At 43.1% G+C, this 23,147-nt stretch overlaps 1 protein-coding gene across 10 annotated transcripts in view; it reads right to left on the bottom strand.

Annotated features, from left to right (window-relative positions):
- BBS9 (Bardet-Biedl syndrome 9) overlaps positions 1-23,147 on the bottom strand; it is a 484,737-nt gene that overhangs the window by 192,452 nt on the left and 269,138 nt on the right. For all 10 annotated transcript variants that reach the window (XM_065583753.1, XM_065583754.1, XM_065583755.1 and 7 more), the window contains one exon: positions 11,590-11,812. In XM_065583753.1, coding sequence (XP_065439825.1) covers positions 11,590-11,812 — 223 coding nt within the window. The remainder of the gene's footprint in view (positions 1-11,589; positions 11,813-23,147) is intronic.

Here is a 23,147-nt window from a genome sequence, read left to right as displayed (position 1 = left end):
GGGATTATAAATTCTAATTCTATAGTATGAGACAATATATTCATGTAATGTTTAAGAAAAGTTTTGTAAATGAGTTCCAACAGTCATGGATTAGGGACCCAATCTTATGGGGTTCCAGGGGCTTCTGTATAGATTATTTAGGTTAATCTTTCTATCTGTCCAATGAGACTCTGTGCTCAGTCTAGAAGATACCATCAGAGATGCTTAGTTTTGCAGTTCTCAAACTGTGGATTTGTGTCTCCAGAGATAACATGCTTGTTAACAGGAAAAATGTTTTTCAATAAATAAATAATATATAGAGGTGAGAAATAACAGACCTCAACCCTATTGTCCCTCTGCAAATTGTGTACACAGAGTCAATCCCTTAGCTCTCTCTAAAAGTGCAAAGTTTCAAAAAGTTCAATGAATAGAAGATTGTTGGGGGCGGAATAGGTCTGGACAAGGAGAAGAAGTCTGAAGATAAATGTGAGAAGGGAGGGACAGGCAGTAGAAACAAAAGTGCAACTGTTTGAGCAGCATGTTCCAGAAGTCTTGAAGTCTTTCTGAGTATAGCCTTCATTGGTTTGAGATCTACCATACCATCCTCTCACTAGAAGGGGAAACCTATAATGGCAGTAGGCCGTAAAAGAGACCCAGTTTGGGAATATTTTAATGAAGATCCTCTACCTATGGGTAAGACAGGCATGAGTGCAAAATGTAAAAAGTGCAACAAAGAAATGCAAGGCCCAGTTGCCCGAATGAAACAACATCATGAGAAGTGTTCCTTTTCAGGAGGAAGCTGCATTGAAAATGATGAAAGGAACGTGTCTGAACACGCAGGATCTTCAGGTTGATAACAACCAACAAGAATGCACTTTTATGTAGAAACCCATGATTAAATCGAGTTTTCCTGACTAGTGATTTAAATCATGATTTAAATCAATTTGATTTAACTCAAATCCACCCTGATGCTCCAGCTACAATCATTTTTGACTGTATTATGTTTATGTTATGCTCCAGTATAGTTTTCGGATGCTTGAGAAAAGATGTCTTTGAAGATCGTGATATCAAGAATAAAACCAAGCTTCTTGTGTATCAGGCAGTTGTTATTCCTGCTCTCTTGTACAGTGCCGTAACCTGGGTCACATACAATAGAAAAACGAGGGGTGGCTTTCAGTCTCTGTGACCCCTGGCCAGTGGAGTTAACAATTGTGACCAGAACAGTCCCTGTTGCAGAGAATAGGGCATTGCGGAACAGCTGCTGGAGGAGTTTTAGGGTTGACACAGGTCAGACAATGTCTACACTCACACTGCATCAACCTCAGTAAGTTAACCAGGGCTCCACGCTGTTCAGGGAGGTGGTTTTACTGTGCCGTAAAAGGGTGGTTATGTCAGTTGCAGACAAATCTCAGTGCAGATACATGCATAAATCCATCAACAAAAGTCAACTTATGTCAACCTAACTTTGTAATGTAGACCAGGCCTTAAATTCCTAAGTACCTTTGAAAATGTGACTTAAGAGCCTAAATCACTTAGGAGCTTTTGCAAAAGTTACTCTTTGTTTTATTCAATAAGATGATAAAGATGGGTGAGCAACATTAAGAAATAACAGATGGAAACTTGCCTAGATTGAAATCATTAGGAGTTTTGACATTGCCTGCAATGTACCAGGATTTCATCCATCATGTATATTTCAGCCTCCTTACATGCAAAATCCTTATATTATACAGTGTCACTGGCAAGTCTAATAATGTATACTTTAGTATAGTTTTGTGAACATTTTAAATCCTGTTTTTCTTTAACTAGATATAGTAGACATAATTTTTAAAGATGATTTATTACATTAATATTTAGCATATTCCAACACACTTTAAGAACCAGAATTGCTTAGAATGGGATATGAATCAAAGAGATGACAACCTATCCCTGCAAAAAAATATATTGTAGTCTAAAGTAAATTTGCCAGAAGCATTTAATGTGTAAATTGAATGAACTGATTAAAAAAATCTGGCCTGAAAACAGTACATATCAACACGACAGTAGCATTGATATTAGTTAAGAGGAGAAATCTAATGGGTACATGAAAAAAGAGTTTTGTTAGAAGAAAATAGTCAATCAGGTCTTAGATAGAACGTATGTGGTACAGCCGGGGGGGGGCGGGAGGAAGAGAGGGGCGCTGAGTGTTTGGCATTCATTTTTTCCAGAAAACATGTGGAAAAGATTTTAAAGAGGAATTAGATTTCATACTGGGGAGTAGGTATCTTGGGAGATAAGCAATCTCTATTTGGGTCAGATGCTTGGCTTTAAGAACAGATTAGCACTCTTAGATGCTTCTCGGAACCCATGTAGAACACAACGTAAAAATATAAATGCACATTGATTCAGCAATAACACTTCAGATAGAAAAGAGGTCCTTAGATTGTGGTCTGTGGAGTACTTGTTAGTAGTCCACAGAGAATTGGCCCCTGGTGGTGGCTTCTCTGCCTTATTTAAACAGCTAAACAGCATTAAAATAAAAATAAAACAACAATAAATAGTTTTTAATATTACTTTTCCAGGTAAACAACCGCAAGAGTTCCCGCAGAGATGTTCTACAATCATAATGGGAGCAGGCAGTCTGTGCAATTGTGAACGAGAGGGATGGTGATCCATGAAGCAACCTACATTTAAATAGGTCTACACTACAGAAAAAGTTTAAGAACACCTTAGTTATATAGTTAGTTAGCTCTTTGTTTTGGTGGTTGTTCGCTCTTGGGACTAAGAGGGACCAGACATCAATCCAGGCTCTCCAAATCTTTCTGAACAAGTCTCTCATATTTCAAACTTGTAAGTAAACAGCCAGGCGAGGCGTGTTAGTTTTTATCTTTGTTTTCTCAACTTGTAAATGTACCTTTTACTAGGGTGTTTACCTCTGTTTGCTGTAACTTTGAACCTAAGGCTAGAGGGGATTCCTCTGGGTTCTTTAAGTTTGATTACCCTGTAAAGTTATTTTCCATCCTGATTTTACAGAGATGATTTTTACCTTTTTCTTTAATTAAAAGCCTTCTTTTTAAGAACCTGATTGATTTTTTCTTGTTTTTAGATCCAAGGGGTTTGGATCTTGATCCACCAGGAGTTGGTGGGAGAGAGGAGGGAGGATGGTTAATTTCTCTTTGTTTTAAGATCCAAGGGGTTTGGATCTGTATTCACCAGGGAATTGGTAGAGAGTCTCTCAAGGCTACCCAGGGAAGGGAATTAGCACTTTGGGAGTGGTGGCAGCGGACCAGATCTAAGCTGGTAGTTAAGCTTAGAAGTTTCATGCAGGCCCCAACATTTGTACCCTAAAGTTCAGAGTGGGGAGGCAGCCTTGACATGGGTGCCACAGGACCCTCTGTTGCTTTTTACAGATTCAGACTAACACGGCTACCCCTCTGATATTAGTTATATGTTATCCAGAAGTCTGTTCCTTTCATCTAAAGATACAGATGGAAGAATCATTCATTTATGATTAAAGAAATTAAAGAAAGCCATTAGCAAGTTATATTTTAAGATACCTGTTATAACTATGGAAAGATGCATAAAGCTGAAACTAATGTGCATCATAATACATACTGTTAAATTTTCAGTCTTGAAGAGTCCACAGTCTGTTGATCAAATACCCTAGGAAAAGACTATCTTCAACTGAGTAAACCTCACACCTTGCACCTCACAAGTGCAATTCCATAGACTTTAATGAAGTTACATTCACACTAGCTGACTTCCAGCTCCAGTAAATAATTTATAAATGCTCCAGCCATGTCAAATTGAATAATAAAAACAATTTACTACACAACACAAAGGAGAAAAATACTTGACAGAATAATAAAACAAAATCAAAACAAAAAAGAAAGGGAGGAAAAGGATGGTCCTAGTCAAAAACAAAAATAATCCCCTCACCTTTAATAACAAATAGTTTAAAGATTATTTTTTATGGGGACAGTTGAATCAAAGCAAATGTATTTTGGAAAATTTCTACATATTAGGGACTACTACAGCAAAGGCAGGATCACCAACCAAAAAGAAGTCATGGTGGTGGGTGGTATGAGATTGTAAATACAGCTCCTATCAGAATGAGGCCCAAAGAGGTCTTCACTACAGGCACAGCTGACACTGCTTAGGACTTTAAAAACCAGCACTGCAAAATACATTAGCATTATAAGGAACTTGAAAAGCTACAAAATTTATTCACTGTAAGTAACCTGGATTTATACTGTAAATTCTCCCACCCACTAAACTTAGTGCATAACAACCTGGGTGGCCTACACCACCTTTCAACAGAACTTCTCTGGCCCTGACCCATACTAAGGATTGGCACAGTTCCCCAAACCCCTCAGCTTCCTTCTAGCCCAGCTGTTTAGGCTTTGCCAAAGCCAACAAAGTGCAAGATGCAGCCTGATGTGACTTGCAGTTCTCTATGAGCACATTGGAGAATGGTTTCTGAGCACTTTTTGCCCTAAGTGCTTGACATACTAAGTCTTTCAAACAAACCATTTTCCCCCAACTTCATTCTTTCTATTTTATTAATTATTCTGACATTAAACCTCCGTAACTCCATTAATTGAGCTCTTCAAGGTAGTCTGTTTTGAAACCTTATGTATTTAATTATTCCAGTAAGACTTCTCTAAGGGAACTACCGTACATGCTGACATAGTTGAAGAATAGAATTTTTAGGAAATTAATATACACATTTCACATATACACACACCACATATATTGAGGTGATATCCAATAAATAAATTGCACAACTATATAATAAATTGCATTTTATGCACTTTTGCCTATCTCATCTGTGCTCTGCCCACTAATCCATCTCCATTCTAACTCTCTGAGCAGTGTCAAAGAACCGACATGATAAAAAAAAAAAAAAACAACCTGTGTGACAAAAATTTGGAACCCCTTCTCCAACTCTCTGCCCCACCCAAAAAACATACCCTGAGCCAAGTCTCAGGATAGTTAATATTCCATCCTATACTGGTGACCTTTTAAAAGTCAGATTAAAAAAAGGACTTCCCCATTGTCAACTGAGACATATAGTGATTACTTCCAGGCATGATACAACCTAGGGCCTTAGAGCATATTAAGCAATATTATTGTGTATGAAAAAAATATTTCAGATAATTTATATATTTACAATCTTCCTCCCAAGCCTCCATACAGGAGAATTCACGATAACTAATGAAGTCTGACTCTTCAAGCAGATGGCTATGAAAGTATCATTACTTTATTTTAAGTTATCTGTAACATTTATAAAACAGTTACTCTTTAAAATATATAGTATGTTCAATACAGAATGCATAATTGTATGATAATTTCATAGCAGATTTTATTAGCACTTGTTTAGAATTACCTCTCTACATCATTCATGAGCAACGAGGATATCCCATATTCATGCAGACTAAGCCTTTTACCACACCAGATTGCATTCTTTCCATAATTATTATTATTTGATATTCATATTAGAGTATCAACCAAAGTCCTCAATCAAAATCAAGGCTCTATTGTGCAACTTTATCAAGCACTTTAAAGGACATGTTCCCTGTCTCAAAGAGCTATTTATATCTATACAGACATCTATAGATTTAGTGTATACATAGATGTTTGACATTCCACACAGCATGGAATAACTTTAAATGAATGCCCAATATTACAAACAAAATGATAGGATATCCACAAAGATTATTAATTAATTAATTATTATTATATCAAGGTAGGCCCCAAACTGAGCTATACACTTTTCGATCAAAGGGAAAAACAGTGCTTGCCATGAAGAATTTACAAACTACAAAAATAAAGACAAATGAACAGGGAGTCCACGGGGGGCGGGGGTGGGGAGGGAGGGGAGATTACAACATGCAAACTAAGTATTCAAGTTGATGATAGGCATGCATTTTAACAATTACATGATTGTTGGTTTTTCTTCTAAGTATAAGCACACTAAATTCCACTCCCAGGGGTAAAAGTAACTTAGGGTAGGTCTATACTTACCTCCGGGTCCGGCGGTAAGCAATCGATCTTCTGGGATCGATTTATCGTGTCTTGCCTAGACGCGATGAATCGATCCCGGAAGTGCTCGCCATCGACGCCGGTACTCCTGCTCCGCGAGAGGAGTACGCGGAGTCGATGGGGGAGCCTGCCTGCCGCATCTGGACCCACGGTAAGTTCGAACTAAGGTACTTTGACTTAGCTGAAGTTGCGTATCTTAGTTCGAAGTGAGGGGTTAGTGTGGACCAGGCCTTGAAGGACTTACTCTGGAGTCCTGAGGAGGGGCGTGGCCTCCACCAGAAGAGGCGGGGCCTTTAAATCCCCAGGCCCTTTAAATCAGGATTTAAAGGGCCCGGGGCTAGGGCTGTGGTAGCCGCAGCTGAGAGCCCCAAGCCCTTTAAATCAGCCCCTGAACTCCCTGCTGCAGAGATGGCTGGGAGCCCTGGGGTTTGGGGGCGATTTAAAGGGCCCAGGGTTCTAGCTGCTGCTCCGCAGCGGAGCCCCGGGCCCTTTAAATTGCCGATGGACCTTGGGGCTCCAGCAGCAGGGCCCGGGGCTCTGGCTGCCACTACCCTCCAGGGCCCTTTAAATCGTCTCCGGAGCCCTGGGATAGCGGCGGCAGGGCTCTGGTGGCTATTTAAAGAGCCTGGGGTGGTAGAGGCAGTGGGAGCCCCGAACACTTTCGATAGCCACCGGAGCCCTGCCGCTGCTACTCCAGGGCTCCGGCGGCTATTTAAAGGGCCCGGGGCTCCCACTGCCTCTACCATCCCCAGGCCTCTACCATCCCAGGCCCATCCCTGGAGCCCTGGGGTAGCGGCAATGGGGCTCCAGCGGTGATTTAAAGGGCCCGGGGAGGAGCGGCAGCAGGAGTCCTGGGCCCTTTAAATCGCCACCCGAGCCCCGCTGCCACTACCCCAGGGCTCTGGCAGCGGGGCTCTGGAGGCAATTTAAAGGGCCCTGCACTCCTGCCCTTTAAATTGCTGCCTCAGGAAGCCGGTCCACCCCGGTATGGCGCACCAGCTGTTGCCAGCAGGAGTGGCAGGTTTGTAGAAATGTTGGTGGTGCCCAGAACCTGCCCCTGCCTAAACTTTGCCTCCCCCAAATTCCACCCCCCACCTGCCCAAGGCTCTGGGTGGGAGTTTGGGTGGGGGAGGAGGTCTGGGGTGCATGAGGGGTGCAGGCTCTGGGAGGTAGTTTGGGGATGGGAGGGGTTGTGGAGGGAGGGGGTGCAGGTTCTGGGAGGGAGTTTGGGGATAAGAGGGGGTGCAGAGGAAGGGGGTGCAGGGGTGAGGGCTGTGGGTGGATTTGGGGTGTGGCTGGGGATAAGGAGTTTGGGGTGTGGGAGGGGACTCAGGGCTGAGGCAGAGAGTTAGAGTGCATGGGGATGAGGGCTCTGGCTGGGGCTGGAGATGAGGGGTTTGGGGTGTTGGAGAGGCTCAGGGCTAGGACAGAGGGTTGGAGTGCAGGGGGATGAGGGCTCTGGCTGGGAGTGTGGGCTCTGGGGTGGGGCAGGGCTGGGATGAGTTTAGGGTGCAGGCAGGCTGCCCTGGGACTGAAGCCAGGGAGGACTTCCCCCAGCCCTCTCCCTGCTGGCAGCAGCAAGCTCTGGGGTAGGGACCCCCTTCTCCCCCCCAGCAGCACACTCACCTCCACCACTGTCACTGCATGTGCTCCTAGGGCCCCTCTCAGATCCAGGAATCCCCCTCGCCTCCCCTGTGATGGGTGCCATGGCGGAGGAGCTGCCATCACATGTGCGCCTCCTCCGCTGCTGCTGCCCCTCACTGTAGCCTCACTGGGGGTGGGGGATGGGGCTGCCCCTTCCCAGCGTGGGGCAAGAGCGGTGACTGTGGGCAGGGGGGGCGGCTGTACTGGTGGCGGGTCCAACCGGAAAATGAAAGGGTCTGAGGGGGAAGGGCAGCCTGCCCTGGAAGTAGTGGAGGGGGGGACTAGGACCCTGCGACGGCAGTTAATGCAGGCAGGCAGCATGGAGCTGCAGGGGACGGGGAGAGACCGGGACCCAGGGAGGTGCACGGGGGCAGAAAAGGGGGGCCGGGGCACACTCAGGAAAGGCGTGGGGGGGCAGCAGGTAGGGCCAGGGGGGAGACCCGGCCCTGAACATTTGTGGCGCCGGGCCTCCGGACCCTCAATATTGCTGGAGCCAGGAGGAGGAGTCCAAGAGGGAGACAATGCTCCATTTTCTTGTCGGTAGCTACTGCATCTTTTCTTACCTGTCCTCCGTACTGGCCCACTTTCTCCTCTGTCCACTCCCCAACATCCTCCCTTCACCCACTGAACACCTCACCAACCCTCTACCTGAGAGTCCCAGCTTCAAATACATCCTTACATCCCTCTCTCCTAATATATGAACCCCTCCCATCCTGACAGGCCACAATATGGCCCTATACCTTACCAAAAGTAAGTGAATGGCCTTTATTCGACAACATGCCACAAAGTTCTTAAATTATGCACATTAAAGATCTTATTCAATGTTCAGACTCCCCTCATCTTCCATGGGCTTTAGATCATGTCCTAGAAGTTTCTAGTAGTAGCATGGATGCTTAGAATTAGAAAGTTCCATACTTAACTGATTCGTCTACTCCACAAGTTCCACCTTAACCAGAAAACTGTCCTTCTACTAGCATTCCCCCAATATTATTTCATCCCAATCAGGCTTCAATCTTTAAATTAGATCATTAAAACTTGCCTAATATTTTGAGTTTCTGATTAATTTGAACTCAGAAACATTAGGTTAGACTGATCCTGTGTCTAAATTAAGACTTTTCTAGCACTTACATCAATAAAGCTGTCTTTAACTTTTCACTGTTACTCTGACAGGTGTAACTGTTAAGGGTCAAATGAAAACTCATTCAGCAAGAGCTGCAGCAGTGATAGTAACAGGCTTTCATTCATTCTGTTACTAAGATTCCAAGAATATAACAGGATCAGTGATGGAAGACACAGCCTCATGGGGGCTTCAGCACTGAATACTGTCTCAATGATGCTTGTTATGAAATTGGTGTTAATAGCCCTACACTGGGAGTCTCAGAAGCTAAGGGATCACTGACCCTGTGGAAGTAAATGGGTGTGCTAAATGCTCAACTGAAGCACTTAGGGTACATCTTCACTACCCTCCATATCGGCGGGTAGCAATCTATTTATCCGGGATCAATATATCGCGTCTCGTTAAGACGTGATATATCAATCCCCGAACGCGCTCACCGTCGACTCCGGAACTTCACCAGAGCGAGTGGCGGTAGCACAGTCGACGGGGGATCCGCGGCCGTCGATCCCACGCCGTCTGTACCCCAGGTAATTCGATCCAAGATACTTTGACTTCAGCTACGCTATTCGCTAGGGTTACCATACGTCCGGATTTTCCCGGACATGTCCGGCTTTTTGGGCTCCAAATCCCAGTCTGGTGGGGTCTGGGGCCGGCAGGGCCGGCGGTGCCGAGCGCCGGGGTCCGGTGGGGTCTGGGGCCGGCGGGCTCCAAATCCCAGTCCGGTGGGGTCTGGGGCCGGCGGGGTCTGGGGCCGGCGGGGCCGAGCGCCGGGGGCCGGCAGGGCCAAGCGCCGGCAGTGCCGAGCGCCGGGGGCCGGCGGTGCCTGGGGCCGGGGGCCGGCGGTGCCGAGGGCCGGGGGGTGCTGAGCGGGCCGGGGGGTGCTCGGCCGGGAGCCCGGGGGCCAGGCCGAGGGGTGCTGAGCGGGCCGGGGGCCCGGGGACCAGCAGTGCTGGGCGGGCCGGGGGTGCCCGGGGCCGGCACCCCAGGGCCCGAGCCGAGCCAAGCTGGAGACGCCGGGGGGGCCAGACAGGGCCGCGCCTCCTCCCCCCACCCCACCCCTTACCTGCTTCAGGCTTCCCGCGAATCAAATGTTCGCGGGAAGCAGGGGAGGGGGCGGAGTTGGGGCGTGGACTTTGGGGAAGAGGCGGAGTTGGGGCGTGGGCGGGGGCGTGGGCGGGGCTGGGGCCGGGGGCCCGTGGACTGTCCTCCTTTTGGAGGCTGAAAATATGGTAACCCTACTATTCGCGTAGCTGAAGTTGTGTATCTTGGATCAATCCCCCCCCTAGTGTAGACCAGCCCTTAGTGTAGTAAAAATGGCTGCAGACAAAAGAAGGGGCTGGATGGCTGGAGCCACCTGACAAGATCCTACCGCCCCCAGGGAACAATGGAGCTAATGGCTTTTTTAACATTTTAAACCCAGGACCTGGAAAAATATTCTGTGGGAGCTCACACGAGACTCTGACTTTTCCTGTGAGTCTGTTTGAGTCTCTGGAGAAGGAGAAAGGCAGAAAACTGCTTCTTCTGACAGGGCAAAACCCTATCCCAAAGGCTTCTACGAACAAGAGTTGCCTGGATACAGTTTTGTTCCTATCACTGTCCAGGGAAACAGGAAACTGGCATCTCTTATAGATGCCACACACACGCACGCACGCACGCATGTACACACACACTGTACATGAATTACACTAAGAAAATACCCTGACTCCTTGTCACCGATTTCTCATCCAAACCACCTTGCAATTCCCAGGGATTTGGAACAATCAAATTTTTGAATTGCTCCGCTCCGGCTCCGCTCCAGCTCCGGGCAAAAACCTACTGGTCCATGCTCCAGCTCCAGGCTCCACTCCAAAGCCCTGGCAATACCCTGAATTTCATCTTCCACTTGCCCAAAGGAGGTAACACTCCTTTAAAACAGACTAAATTTGTTTATATTGATTGCATTTATATAGGACTGTTGGCCTATTTTTCCAGCCCAGAAAGGACTAATGGCAGGCCTAAAAGTTTGATCATGCCCTTCTTTCAAGGCACAGTTTATTCTTCAAACACAATAAAACAGTTCAATATAAGTTCCATATGTATACCTGGCCTTTCCCCTGACCCAGGTCACAGTTCCTGAGGTAAATGAACCTCTAACCCATTTACAGCCTCCTTGAGGGCACCCCAATTAGGTCTTAGATTTCTAGCCATCGCCTTTCTCCGTCCCCCAACTCTCTTCCCGTAGACCAGGTGATTTAGGCTATTCTGCAATTCACTGTGAGAACCCCAGCAGGTGTTCTTTAGTTCAGCATCTGCCATCCTGTCCTCCCAAGGGAAATGACAGCGTTAACTAGTGAACAGCAGTATGCATAAAGCAAAGTATTACTTATTCAGAACAAAAGCACTATAGTGAAAACAAATCATAATGCAACAAACAAGCTTACTACATGCATCCTTAGCAGGTATCATCATTTTCCACATGGAGAACCTGGTAGGTTTCAAGGTACTTTAAATATGGTAGCTACTGATCAAATTTAGACCAACTTTAGCTTGAAATAGTTTTATTCTCTAATCCACTTTTTATTAGATAGAAGAAAAACATAATGGATCATATTATATTTAATACCACAGGAAAAAAAAACCTTATTGTTATAAAAACACATGGCATCAAATTTCCAGAAGAATATTTATTCAGTGGTTATCCTGGAATTTCTGAGAGGGAAAGGAAAGGAATTTCTCCTGGCCTTCCTCATTTCAGTGTAAAATAAACTCCAAATCTAATCAAAGGTACATTCTTTTTAGTTTGAATATATGCACACATTTTGAATGAAGAACATGTAGTAATATCTTACCTGGCATGACCATAGTTTGCTGAATATTTGTGTCTGTACTTAGACATAGGCGACCGCCTTTGGCCAATCTATCACAGAGCAAGGTGATGTGTTTCTTCAGCCTGCTAGTATCTTTGGGTATACTCAACTGATTGGTGAGAGTCAGGGCCTGTTCTTTAGAGCTCTTGGACAGACATGTTCTCAGCAAATGAGAGATAGCAGCATCCACGCTTTCTTCCCAACCCTGGATGAAGGAAAAAGAAACTAGATAAAATGAAATGCAAAATCCTCCCCCTGATTTTAAACATACAGTACTGACAAATATATAAAACTCAAAATGATAAAGAAAAGTTTTAGACAATACTGATACACAAAAAGAACTTGGCTTAATGAACTACCATGAAAACAGAATTTTCAAAGTTTGTGGAAATAAAAAATAACTAGTAAAACTGATAAAAATGAAATTTATCTCAAACGCTAAAACTAAATGGGGTCAGAAAGAGAAATAAAGGAAAATTATGAGAGGAGGGTCAAACTGAATACTCATTAAATGATAAAAATCAGACTTTACTGTAAACAAAATTTAGAAACAGAGCCAGAAGAAATATCTGTAAACACAAATGTTACAATATTTACCAAAAAAAATTGGAGAGGGCAGAGCTGTGTTCACCCAGTTATTTCGCTTTTGGAATTATCAGCTAATATTCCACAAATTTAGGAGGAAATAGTTATGTAATTTATATTTGTAGATAGCAGGAACAACATGGTGAATGGGAAAGTATATTCATAGCTATCCCATTGATCCTCCCCTCCAAGAAAAAGTCACTTAATTTTTAGTATTAAAGTTTTAAAGCACTTGCTTAGTAGCATTGTCTAAATGATTTTGGAGCAAATTCTGCCCTGAGTTGTACCCAAACAATCCCACGTATTCAACGGATTGCATGAGTAAAACTAAGGGCTGAATTTGTTTCGAAACCACACCAGGGTTTTCTGACCGGATTTCTTTTGCATGAACAGCGAAAAAAAAGGATTTCTTTGACTAAAAATATTATGAGGGAGAATGTGCAACCACTGATATAGCTTCTTAGAAATTAAATAAAATATTAGAGCTTTCATACTCATAGTGAAAATCTATTCTATAAAAACTCTTCTATCTCTGACCCACAGATTGGGCACTGAAATCTAATCACAGTTGGGATAGAAAAAGCACTAAAGCCAGGCCCTCCAGAGATGCTACAAAACATGACGAATTATAGAACAAAATGTTATACATTTTGAGGATTCACTAGAAGACAAAAATGTCCATTCTTTTTATTCTTGTCAGGTGTGCATCTTTCTCCACATCACCAAAGTTTCTAAATTTTTCTAAATTTTAGACTGGTTCAATGAAAATCTTGGGAAGGTCCTAAACATATCACCTGCCTCTTCTGAGCCCAAGCATTATTAACTGGGGTAAGGGTCCAGATCCTGAACTGGTGTCCATTTATAGTAACTGAGGATCAGGCCCAGTATTTCCCTCCAAATAAGTTATAAAAATACAAGCAAAAAGAATCATTTAAATAAGAAAACCAAAACACAAACTAACTAAAGTCAGGAAATTAAAAGTGGCTAGCATTCTCTCCTTAGCTCACACATGTATGTTTTATTTTGTCTCACAGCCTTAATAATTTGTAAATCTAGTTTTTGTATTTAATTTCCATGTAAATCTGGTGTTTCAATAGACCATAAAACCACTCTTTCCAATTCAAGGATTGTTGACCTAATAAGTCAAATCAACTGCAAAAGAGCCTTTATGATTGGCAAAGGAATATGAAAACTACCTCTAAATGAAACGTCTCTATGGAATTGTTGTTCAGGTGACTTTGTACAATTAAGAATTAATTGTCTTGAATAATACAGTATATGTTTGCAACTTTTATTACTGAAAGAGCAGGGAGGACTAAGGAAGTAGGAATACACCACCATGTATGTGCTGAAAAGCAATTAAGGTCTGAAAGGGAAAAGTGTGCTATACTACTATATATAAATACCCCACATAAAGGTCTGATTCAACACTCAGGCTCATAACACAAAACTCTGATTTTTTTAATAACATATATGTTTGAGAGCTGACAGCAAACACTTATGTTAGGCAGGTCAGATGTGGGTAGTCTATTATCCTCCAGAAAACATTGCCAGATCTGCAACTCTTCACAGTTGTTACAGCAGAATCACAAAGGCGGCATTGTTGAGAGGCTTAGGCACAGCACACAAGTTCTTCATATCATCATGAGAAAAAGGTATATCAGGAAGACCCAATTTATTGAATATAATTCGTCCCAGACTTGCTCGAACAAACAATGCTACCGAACTTCCTCTGATTTGTAGCCAAAAGGGAAAGATTTGTCTTCATCTTTTTGCTTCTGTGCCTAGATATAATGAAAAGCTCATTTGGAATATAGGTGAAATAGTGTTTTTATACTTTTTGGCCAAATCAGAGATACAAATCTAGAATTTGGAGATTTAATATGGATCTGTGACAATATGCAAGACTGCGAGCACATAAATCAATGAGTTACACTCATCAATATATGTTATTATATACCTCATGGCCCCCATGTAAACCATCAGGTGATTTCTATGTGTGAAAGTTAATGAACTGTGGATCTCTTTTTGGCATGGTGGTGGTTCCTGGATGCATAACCTTTGGATGACATCAAGGCCTTCCCACTCTCTTAACGTGGTGGAAGATTTAAAATGATGTTCTCTCTTAGGTAGATGATTATCCTTCTGTATTCCAAAAGTCTAGGAAATAAAACAGAATCCCCTCCAGACAGGAGCATGGACTAGCTGGTGAGACATTTCAAACCTCTGTTATCCATGATCATCAACGTTCAAACACTCCTAGATGCCCCCTCCCTCTATAGACATTACTCACAGATCACTATAATGTATTCAGTGCTATGAGAGGAAGTTAGGTAGCTGCTGTGCTGGAGTTGCAGTGTAGAAGCTGTTCAGCTACATCATACATTCTATATGGACCAAGACTGAGGCTTATGAAAGCACCTTACGTTCAAAGCTCGTAAATTGGCCTAACTTTCAAAAGAACTTAGCACCCAACAGCTCCTGTTGAGTTTAATGAGGCAGAATTTCTGGCACATGGAAGTGAGAAGCATGGTTGTGCCCCAGAGTTTCCCTAGCAATAGGGCTGAACTGCCTCCTGCATCCACACAGACGAGATCCAGTTGATAAGTGACAGACTGAAGGAGATATGATCAGGGCTGGTGCATCCATTAGGCAAACTAGGCAGCCGCCTAGGGCGCCAAGATTTGAGGGCGCCAAAAAGCGATGCCCAAAATGTCTGGGATGCTCACCCGGAGCCAGCTAAATGTGTAACCCTCTTCCTGCCGCTGTGCGAGGGGGCGCTGCGGCTTTGATCAGCTCTGGCCGGCCGGCCAGCCAGGAAGTGATGTCATTCCTCCTCTGGCCGCCGCAGGTGCTGCGCTGCTCCCTGCTACTCTGGCTCTTCCCCAGGGCCCCACCCCTACTCAGCCCCGCCCTGCCCCCACTCCCCTGAGCTCTGCAGCAGGGCCGGGGCTGCACTCACCAGCGGCAGGAAGTACAGAGACCCGGCCCCAGCCGCGCCACCGGTGAGTGCTGGGGGGTGGTTCTCCCTGCCCTCCAAGCCAGCCCCGCCCCCCCAGAAGCCAGGCCCCCCCCCAGGGAAGCTGCCCCCCCAATCCAGCTCCCCCCCCCCACGGAGGCCTGGGGCACCCCCCCCCCCACGGGGAGGACTCCATAGGGCCCCAGAATATCTAGGGATGGCTCTGGTACCTGCCACCCTGCCCTCAGCCGGTCCCACACCCCCTGCCTCCAGCCAACCGCTGCAGCACCCCCCTCCCTGAAGCCATCCAGCCCCACATCCCCTGTCTCCAGCCAACCCCAAACCCCATCTCCAACCAGCTACGCGTCCCCTGCCCTGCCCGAAGCCAGTCAGCCAGCCCCGCACTCCCCTGTCTCCAGCCAGTCCCTGCCGCACCCCCGTGCCCGAAGCCAGCCAGCCCCACACACCCGTCTCCAGCCAGCCCCGCACCCCATCTCCAACCAGGTCCGCATCTCCTGCCCTGCCCTGGTAGCTGCCACCCTGCCTTCAGCCGGTCCCACACCCCCTGCCCTGCCTGCAGCCAGCCCCACACACCCCTGTCTCCAGCCAACCCCTGCCGCACCTCCTGCCCCAAGCCAGCCAGCCCCACACCCTGTCAGGTTATTCATTTACTTTCATTAAATGTGTAGTCTAAATAATTAAATTAATAAATTTTCAAGCCAAATATGTATTCATTCTAACGAACAATGCCATATTATGTAGTATTCATTTTTGAAATTTTATAATAAGCGATGCCCCAGGGGGAGGGGTGGGAGGCGCAAGGTGGAAGTTTCGCCTAGGGCGCAAAATATCCTTGCACCGGCCCTGGATTTGATGACCCAGCATGTCTCATACGACTTTTATCAAAAAGCCTCCTAATAAAGATACTTTATTTACTATCCAGACTACATACATTTAACATGAAAATTAAAAGAACCTATATGTATTGCTTTTAATTGCTAATCTTAAAGGTGGTTATCAAAAAAGTGGCTAACTGGATCTAAGAGTTTCAGCTGAGTTTATGCAGACAACCATAAATAAACAGTAACAATAAACCACCCATCCCATACTATTTAATGCTGTATTTAACTATTTGTTTTTACCAGTGCTCCACATTGGATCTAAAGGTTTCAACTTTATTAACACCATTCAGACTATCCTAATCAGCATCGACACAGCCAAGCTCAGCCCACAGTTACTAATGATCTCCTTTAGAGACAGAGTGTGTTTTCATTGATCATTTAAAATAGCAGTTGCTCAAACCAAAGACTTTCGGGCACAGGATACAAGACAATCTTAAAGAAAAATTTTAATGGTGGACAATCAGGTTGATACAGCAGATTACAAGAGATAGCTATAAATCTCCCAGAAATTACAATACTTCCTTTCAGGGCCGGATCTGGCTTTTTTGCCGCCCCAGGCAAAAAAGCCTCCGGCCGCCCCCTCACCCCAGCGTGATAGGGGAGGGCGGCGAGCCCCGGCTGGGGCTCCGCTCTCCCCGGCGGCCGGGGGGAGGGCAGCCGGAGCCCTTGGAGGAGGGCGGAGTGCCCGGCCGGGGCTCCGCTCTCCCCGGTGGCCGGGGCTCCGCTCTCCCCGGCGGCCGGGGCTCCGCTCTCCCCGGCGGCCGGGGCTCCGCTCTCCCTGGCGGCCAGAGCGCCGGGGGGAGGGCGGCAAGCCCCGGCCGGGGCTCCACTCTCCCCGGCGGCCGGAGCCCAATCACCGCACCGCGCCGCCCCCCTCCAGGTGCCGCCCCAAGCACAAGCTTGGTGGGCTGGTGCCTGGAGCCAGCCCTGCTTCCTTTTATTTCATTAAGTGGTACCTGGAGCGCAAGCCATACAAGCGTCCAGTTTTGTGAACATACATATACTATTAAGCACTTTGCACTAAATCCCCACACTGAAAGGACACAAATCATGACACTGAATGCACATCTATAAAATACTTCAGGTGTTGGCTAGATTTTTGCTCCTGAAAGGCAAAAATTGTAATGATGCAAAATATGTAGAAATTTACTTTTAAGACAAGTTTTCATTTCCAAGTTTTTAAACGAAACAATATATGCAAGTCTAAAATAAGTACAACCAAAAGACATTAAGGCGCTTTAAACTCTGTTGATATCAATGGAACAAAAGTAATAAAGCTTAACCCTACAAAAATCCCAAAGGCTCTGTTTTGACTAAATGCTACACACACTCGTATACAGAAGGTCACCAAAATGGTTATACACTCAAGATAAAGTTTTCAAAGTTGTCTAAGTGATTTAAGAAGCTAAGTCCTGTTTTCAAAAGTCTTTTAGGTGTTGCAATGCTGAGTGCCACAAAGACTAAATAGCTTTAAAAATCTGCGCTTAAATTATTTTTGAAAATGAGATGTAGGCACTTTTGAAAATTTTACCCTAATTTTACCTAGCTAATTTAGTGGTTGAAAGAATGGAAAAAAGAGGTATTTGCCCTAGTTGTGAATGAAGATTATTTTAGAATGCCTGGCACAATGCATTGTATTATTCAGTTTAAAGTGCACAATTCATCTTCTTTGACCATAGAAATTATTTGAAATTTTGAAAGTTAATTGCACCCAAAGTTTTCTTGGTCTGGAACATACACCTTACCCATAAAAATATATCATTAAACCCTTCAGACATGCATCATTATGTGAGAATCCTACTACTGCATACGCTTTCGGTTCATAGTTTGAGCCACCCTCATTTATCCATCAGGATTACACTTGCCACTCCCAGATTCATAAGAACTTTTCATAAGGGCACAAGCATCTGGTGATATGGGCCTAAAGAGGCAATATTCAAAACGTTGAATGTGAATGAGAGGGATGCCAGATGACGTTTAGGTCAGCCCCAAGCCTCAGACATTTGGGCACCACACAAAGCAAAGGATACATTTTAAAAGAACAACAACCGTATATTTATTTAGTTATTTCAAGAGAGATAAGCAATAATAAAATGAAATTCCCATCCTCAGGTATGCCCCAGTTTTGTAGTTCCCTCTTTCCTTTGAGCCAGAAACTCCTAAGGCCCATTTACAGAGCCACATCCTAAATTTCTAATTTTTAAACCCAGTATTATTTTCTTTATAGGAAGGAGCTATCATCAACAGCGCTGATGCTAGAGGCCTCAGTTCAGCAAAACACTTGAGCACTGCACCTATATAACTTCATACACTTTGAGCTTCAGAGTTAATTGGGACTTAAATATGTGCTTAAGTGCTTTGCTGAACATCGATGGACATGATAATAGTAGACCTGGTCATTAGACCTCTCTCAGATGAAGAAAGCGTTCCATAAGTACAATAAAGGTGTGTGCATGAAGCATGTTAGCTCTCCATTTGGAGACTTTGACCTACGGAAAGCGTGCAGAAAATCTTTTGGCCCCCAGTTCAGACTCCATGGCAGGGAAGCACAGGAGATTCACAGGTTGTCCAAAGCTAAAACCACGGAAAATGCATTTTTATTTTTTGTGCTGTGAAGCTAGAAACTTTGGCTAGTTTAATTATTTTTTTAAATAAAAATGCAACACATAACCGATGACCAGTCTTAAAGGACAATCATTTGTATTCATAATTTACAACCAGATCAGGTCCAAAAATCAGACTTTATTACAGTAAATATCAGTTTAAAATATTAACTGTGGTTATTTTTGCTATATTTTAACATAGGTAATAGCCAAGGTGACTCAATTTTGGCCAACTGTTACAGTTTTTCCTCACTGAAAATAATAGCAAGGATTTCCTGTTTGAATGAAAACTGTTTGCTCTTCACTGCATTTTGTGGGGTTTTTAATATAGCATGAAAACTATTTGACAAGTCAATAGAACTAAGCATTGTACAATTCAATACTAAATTGATTAAAAGGCTTCCTTGAATCTCCTTTCTAACTAGATAAAAGTGGAACATAATGCAACAGAAAGTAAACATGTAAATGCCAAGCGAAGAAAAGTCATTATTTAGCTCGCAGATTATAGCAGCGACGTTTTAAGAGCCGAAAATTAGAAATGAAGACAAATGAGCTTCTGGTTTACTCTGGAAGAAAAAGCCACATTGTTCTGCATACCCCTACTCTTGTGATAGGGTAACACTGAAAGAAGAATACAAACAGAAGATTATTTTGTTTGTTGTTGAGAAGTGAATGCTGTCTCCTGAAAGTCTGCTGAGACAAAATGCACAGACAGGATACCATGTCTTTGGGAACGGTCTTAACTCTTCAAGCACAAATGTTTGCCCACCAGATTATCAGTACCAAAGGCTTATTCACAATCAAGTCTATAATATGGACAAATTATTCAGTTCACTGTATAACATACCTATTAAAAATACAATATACTGTATCTCTATCACTCAAGAACTACATCAACACTTTGTTTAAAAGTTTGGCTGTTATATATGTATATGCATCCCCCTCCCCCAAGCTGATTTTTTTTAGTTAGAGAATGCAAATAAAGACCAAAATCTCAACATAAACCATATGCTTGTCAATAATGTAAACCACAAAAATAATGCAGGAAATGGGAATAAAATACAATAAATGCTGAAATTAGAAAACAAAGTTAGAAATAATATAGCTGGATTTGAAAAAATTGCTGTAGAATTTTATGAGCAATAAAGTTGGTAGGCATGTTAAGATAAGTATAATCAAACTTTATTTTTCAGCACAAAAAGCTTTTATTTTGAGAGTCAATTGGCCCGAAGGTTATATTGATTTTGGATTTTCCTCTTTGCAGTGGTAAAATGTGGGTTTTCCTCAAAACAAGTCCATATACATACAGTGGGCACACTTAAAAAGTTCTACCAATTTCAAAGATTTTACGAGGTCTAATGGGATTCCCCATTTTAAAGATAAGGGATATCTCTGGAACTGATAGAATCTTTCATACCAACAGAATTCTTTAAGTCTTTCCACTGTACATGTATCAGACTCCAGGTCTTGATGTGGATACAATTGAATGGCCCAAGTGTAGGTGCTTTCCAGTTCCACCAGGATAATCTCTGATAGTTTAAAGGGGGGGAAGGAACAAAGCATATTCATGGACACAATTACAGATCACACTCAATAGCAAAAAAAGGCAGCACTAGCAGAAAGCTACACTAGTTCTACTCTATGATCAGATCTAGATGTCATACCAGATGGCCATTATCCATAATACCATTTAGCTATTAGAATTTGTACTTGAATTTGAATAATAGACTATTACTTAGTTTAAATTCTGACTCTCAGTCTCAATAGGTGTTGATAGTGGCATTATCAATTATATTAAAGTGAGGATAAACCTAGTCATCTAGGACAAACTAAAATCAAGAGAAAAAGAAGGGAAAACCCTGTCACAATAGTCCAAAACAGAGCAAGAAGGTTGCAGATAAATTTCTTTAAACAAACATAGCAGCAAAATTATTTCATTTTCATTTATACCTGAGAGAAAAACTACACCTGAAAATTGGGACAACATTTTCTTTTCAGACAATCAGATCTGAAATCTTAACTTATTATCGTCAATTACGTGTATTGCTGTAGCACCTAGCCCAGTCATGGATTAGTGCCTCACTCTGAAAACACATAACAAAGAGATGATCCCTTCCCCAAAGAGCTTGCACTTTAAGTATAAGACAAGAGGCAAGAAGTGAATACTACAAGACGACAGGAAAGTATACAGTAGTAATAAGACGATACAGGTTATCATGAAAAATCAGTGGTAACAATTTACCAACTACCTAACCACTGTGAAGTTTTTTGTAAGCATCATGGCAGAGGAGACTTAAGGAAGGACACATTAAGAACTGGTGAACAAATGATCATTACCAAAAAAAAAAAAAAAGGCCTAGTCTGAACTACAGGCAGTCAGAATTCCCCTAATGCCCTCCTTCCAGAATATACTCAGAATTGGTATAAGACACTGCTTAAATCACATGAGTTCTCTGCAGAGCTATTAAGTAAACTAATCTTCAAGAGTAACTATTTTCATACTATTTCAAGGAATCTGATTCCAACAGTAAAATTCTGGGTGGTGTGGGATTAATGTGTAAGTAAGGTCACACTTTTCTTTCTCTATCAGAAATATGCTTGTCAATTCTACACAACTGGGATATAATCAGCAGTTAGTCTTAGATTAGAAAGGGAATGGAACCATGATCTGTCCAACAGGAAAACACTCCTTTTCTACCACAGCGTGAAGAACAATCTCCTGAAGCTGATAAATATGAATTCATACTGCTTGGTAAAATGTGTATGAATGCCTATGGCAGCGCTACGTCTCTCATCCAGGGGAGCATACATAGCATATCAATGCATATGACTGACTCTTTCCTGGGGAGTGTTCTTTACTTTTTATCAGTATCTTTGCTCTGGTATTTTCCTCCTCTAAGGAGCAACTTGTGGTCCACTGTATTCGTTGATCTCAGTTGTAAGGACACGAGAAGTGAGACAGATATTTTTTGAAGGGCTCTAGTCAGCTGATATATATTTTGGGTGCTCTTTTTACATCCAGTTTGTGCCAGAGTCTCTCTTGAGAATGTGCAGAAAGATGAGCATCAATTTGGCTTGGAAGCAGAGTGGCATTCTTAAATCCACCTTACTCTCATACAAGATCAGTACTAGCCATCCATTGACTGTGCCCCTAACTCCTAAACAAGTGTTGCTATTTTTTGCCAATCGAAAAAGTGGTTTTGATGGGAAAACAATACCTTATGGGAATACTTTAGTGATCTTGATGGAAAAACCTTGTAAGCTCAAAAAGGGGTATGTACAACTAGCTTTAAGTTCTAGAGGAAATCAGTTCACTAAGTTCATCAGATAATTTCTGAAGTGTGCAAACTGTAGGTATTTTTTAGAACTCGAATAATATGAGGATGGCTAGATAGCATGTAGTACCATAAAGCCTTTATCATGAAGTTGATAGCTGCTACTTTAACTATTAAATATCTGGTACACGGTCCTGCAGAAAGTCCCACTTCTAGAAACAAATGGATATTAGAGATTGTAGGTTTTCTCTGGCTAGTGCTGTGGTCTGTGCACCAATATAATGAATGGTAACCAAATTAGAGAATATGCTCTCTATAATGCAGCAGATCTTTTTCTAGATGAGGACTGTGTTAGTCACATTTCTAGAGTAGGTTTATACTTCTATTCTCCTCTCCCTTTCAGTGATCTGTTCAAGGATTAAGGGACTGAATGACAAATTGGAACCTGATGTATCAGGTCCAGTCTAGATAGTAATTTTATGGATCCTTGCACAGCTATCTGAATGTTCTTGGATAACTGTGGCTAAATTATTACGTGGCCTGCCTTTTGAATAGGATGGTCTATTCTAGCCATGCAAACAGTCTAGAATGAGAACAATTAGTCCCAGTTGTAATCAATCTTTATAAAACATTCATGTCTCCACCTGAGTGGTACATGGAGGTAGACTTTTTCTTTTAAGGTTGATCCAGGCTATTAAGTTAGTTATGAATGTCAAAAGTGATTTCAGGTATCTGAGATAGGGCATGTATTTGCTCTGTTCTTATAGGTCCATGACTGTTTTCATATTTCCTAATTTCTGCTGGAGCATGAAGAATATTTATTTAGTACTTCCTAAAGACCAGTTGGAGGAAATGCTTTTGTGGGCCTATTTCTAGCAAATACTGAATCGTGATTAAGATTTTTGAGTGGCTGGTGTGCATGTGAATGTATGAGAGATACAGAGGTGGGTCTTTCAATACTGATAATTATAGGTATCTCCTTGCAGAGTTCTAAGTAAGTTCCTTGCATGCCTTTGGTAATAACTGCAATAGTATGCGTCCATCCTGACTGAAATCATGACAGACTACTCCATATCCAGAGTATCTGTCTACTGCGATTCATTGGCCAGTCACTGTATGGATTTAGGATTAGAGGAAGCTTTATGGATGTATTTTGATTGACTTTTCGCTCTCTTAATGCCCTGATCTAGGACTGCCTCTCTAGTATCCTTGGTCC

Source organism: Chrysemys picta, chromosome 2 (assembly GCF_011386835.1).
Source record: "Chrysemys picta bellii isolate R12L10 chromosome 2, ASM1138683v2, whole genome shotgun sequence".
In the NCBI taxonomy this organism is placed as follows: Eukaryota; Metazoa; Chordata; order Testudines; family Emydidae; genus Chrysemys; species Chrysemys picta.
This window is presented reverse-complemented; position numbering and strand designations above follow the sequence as displayed.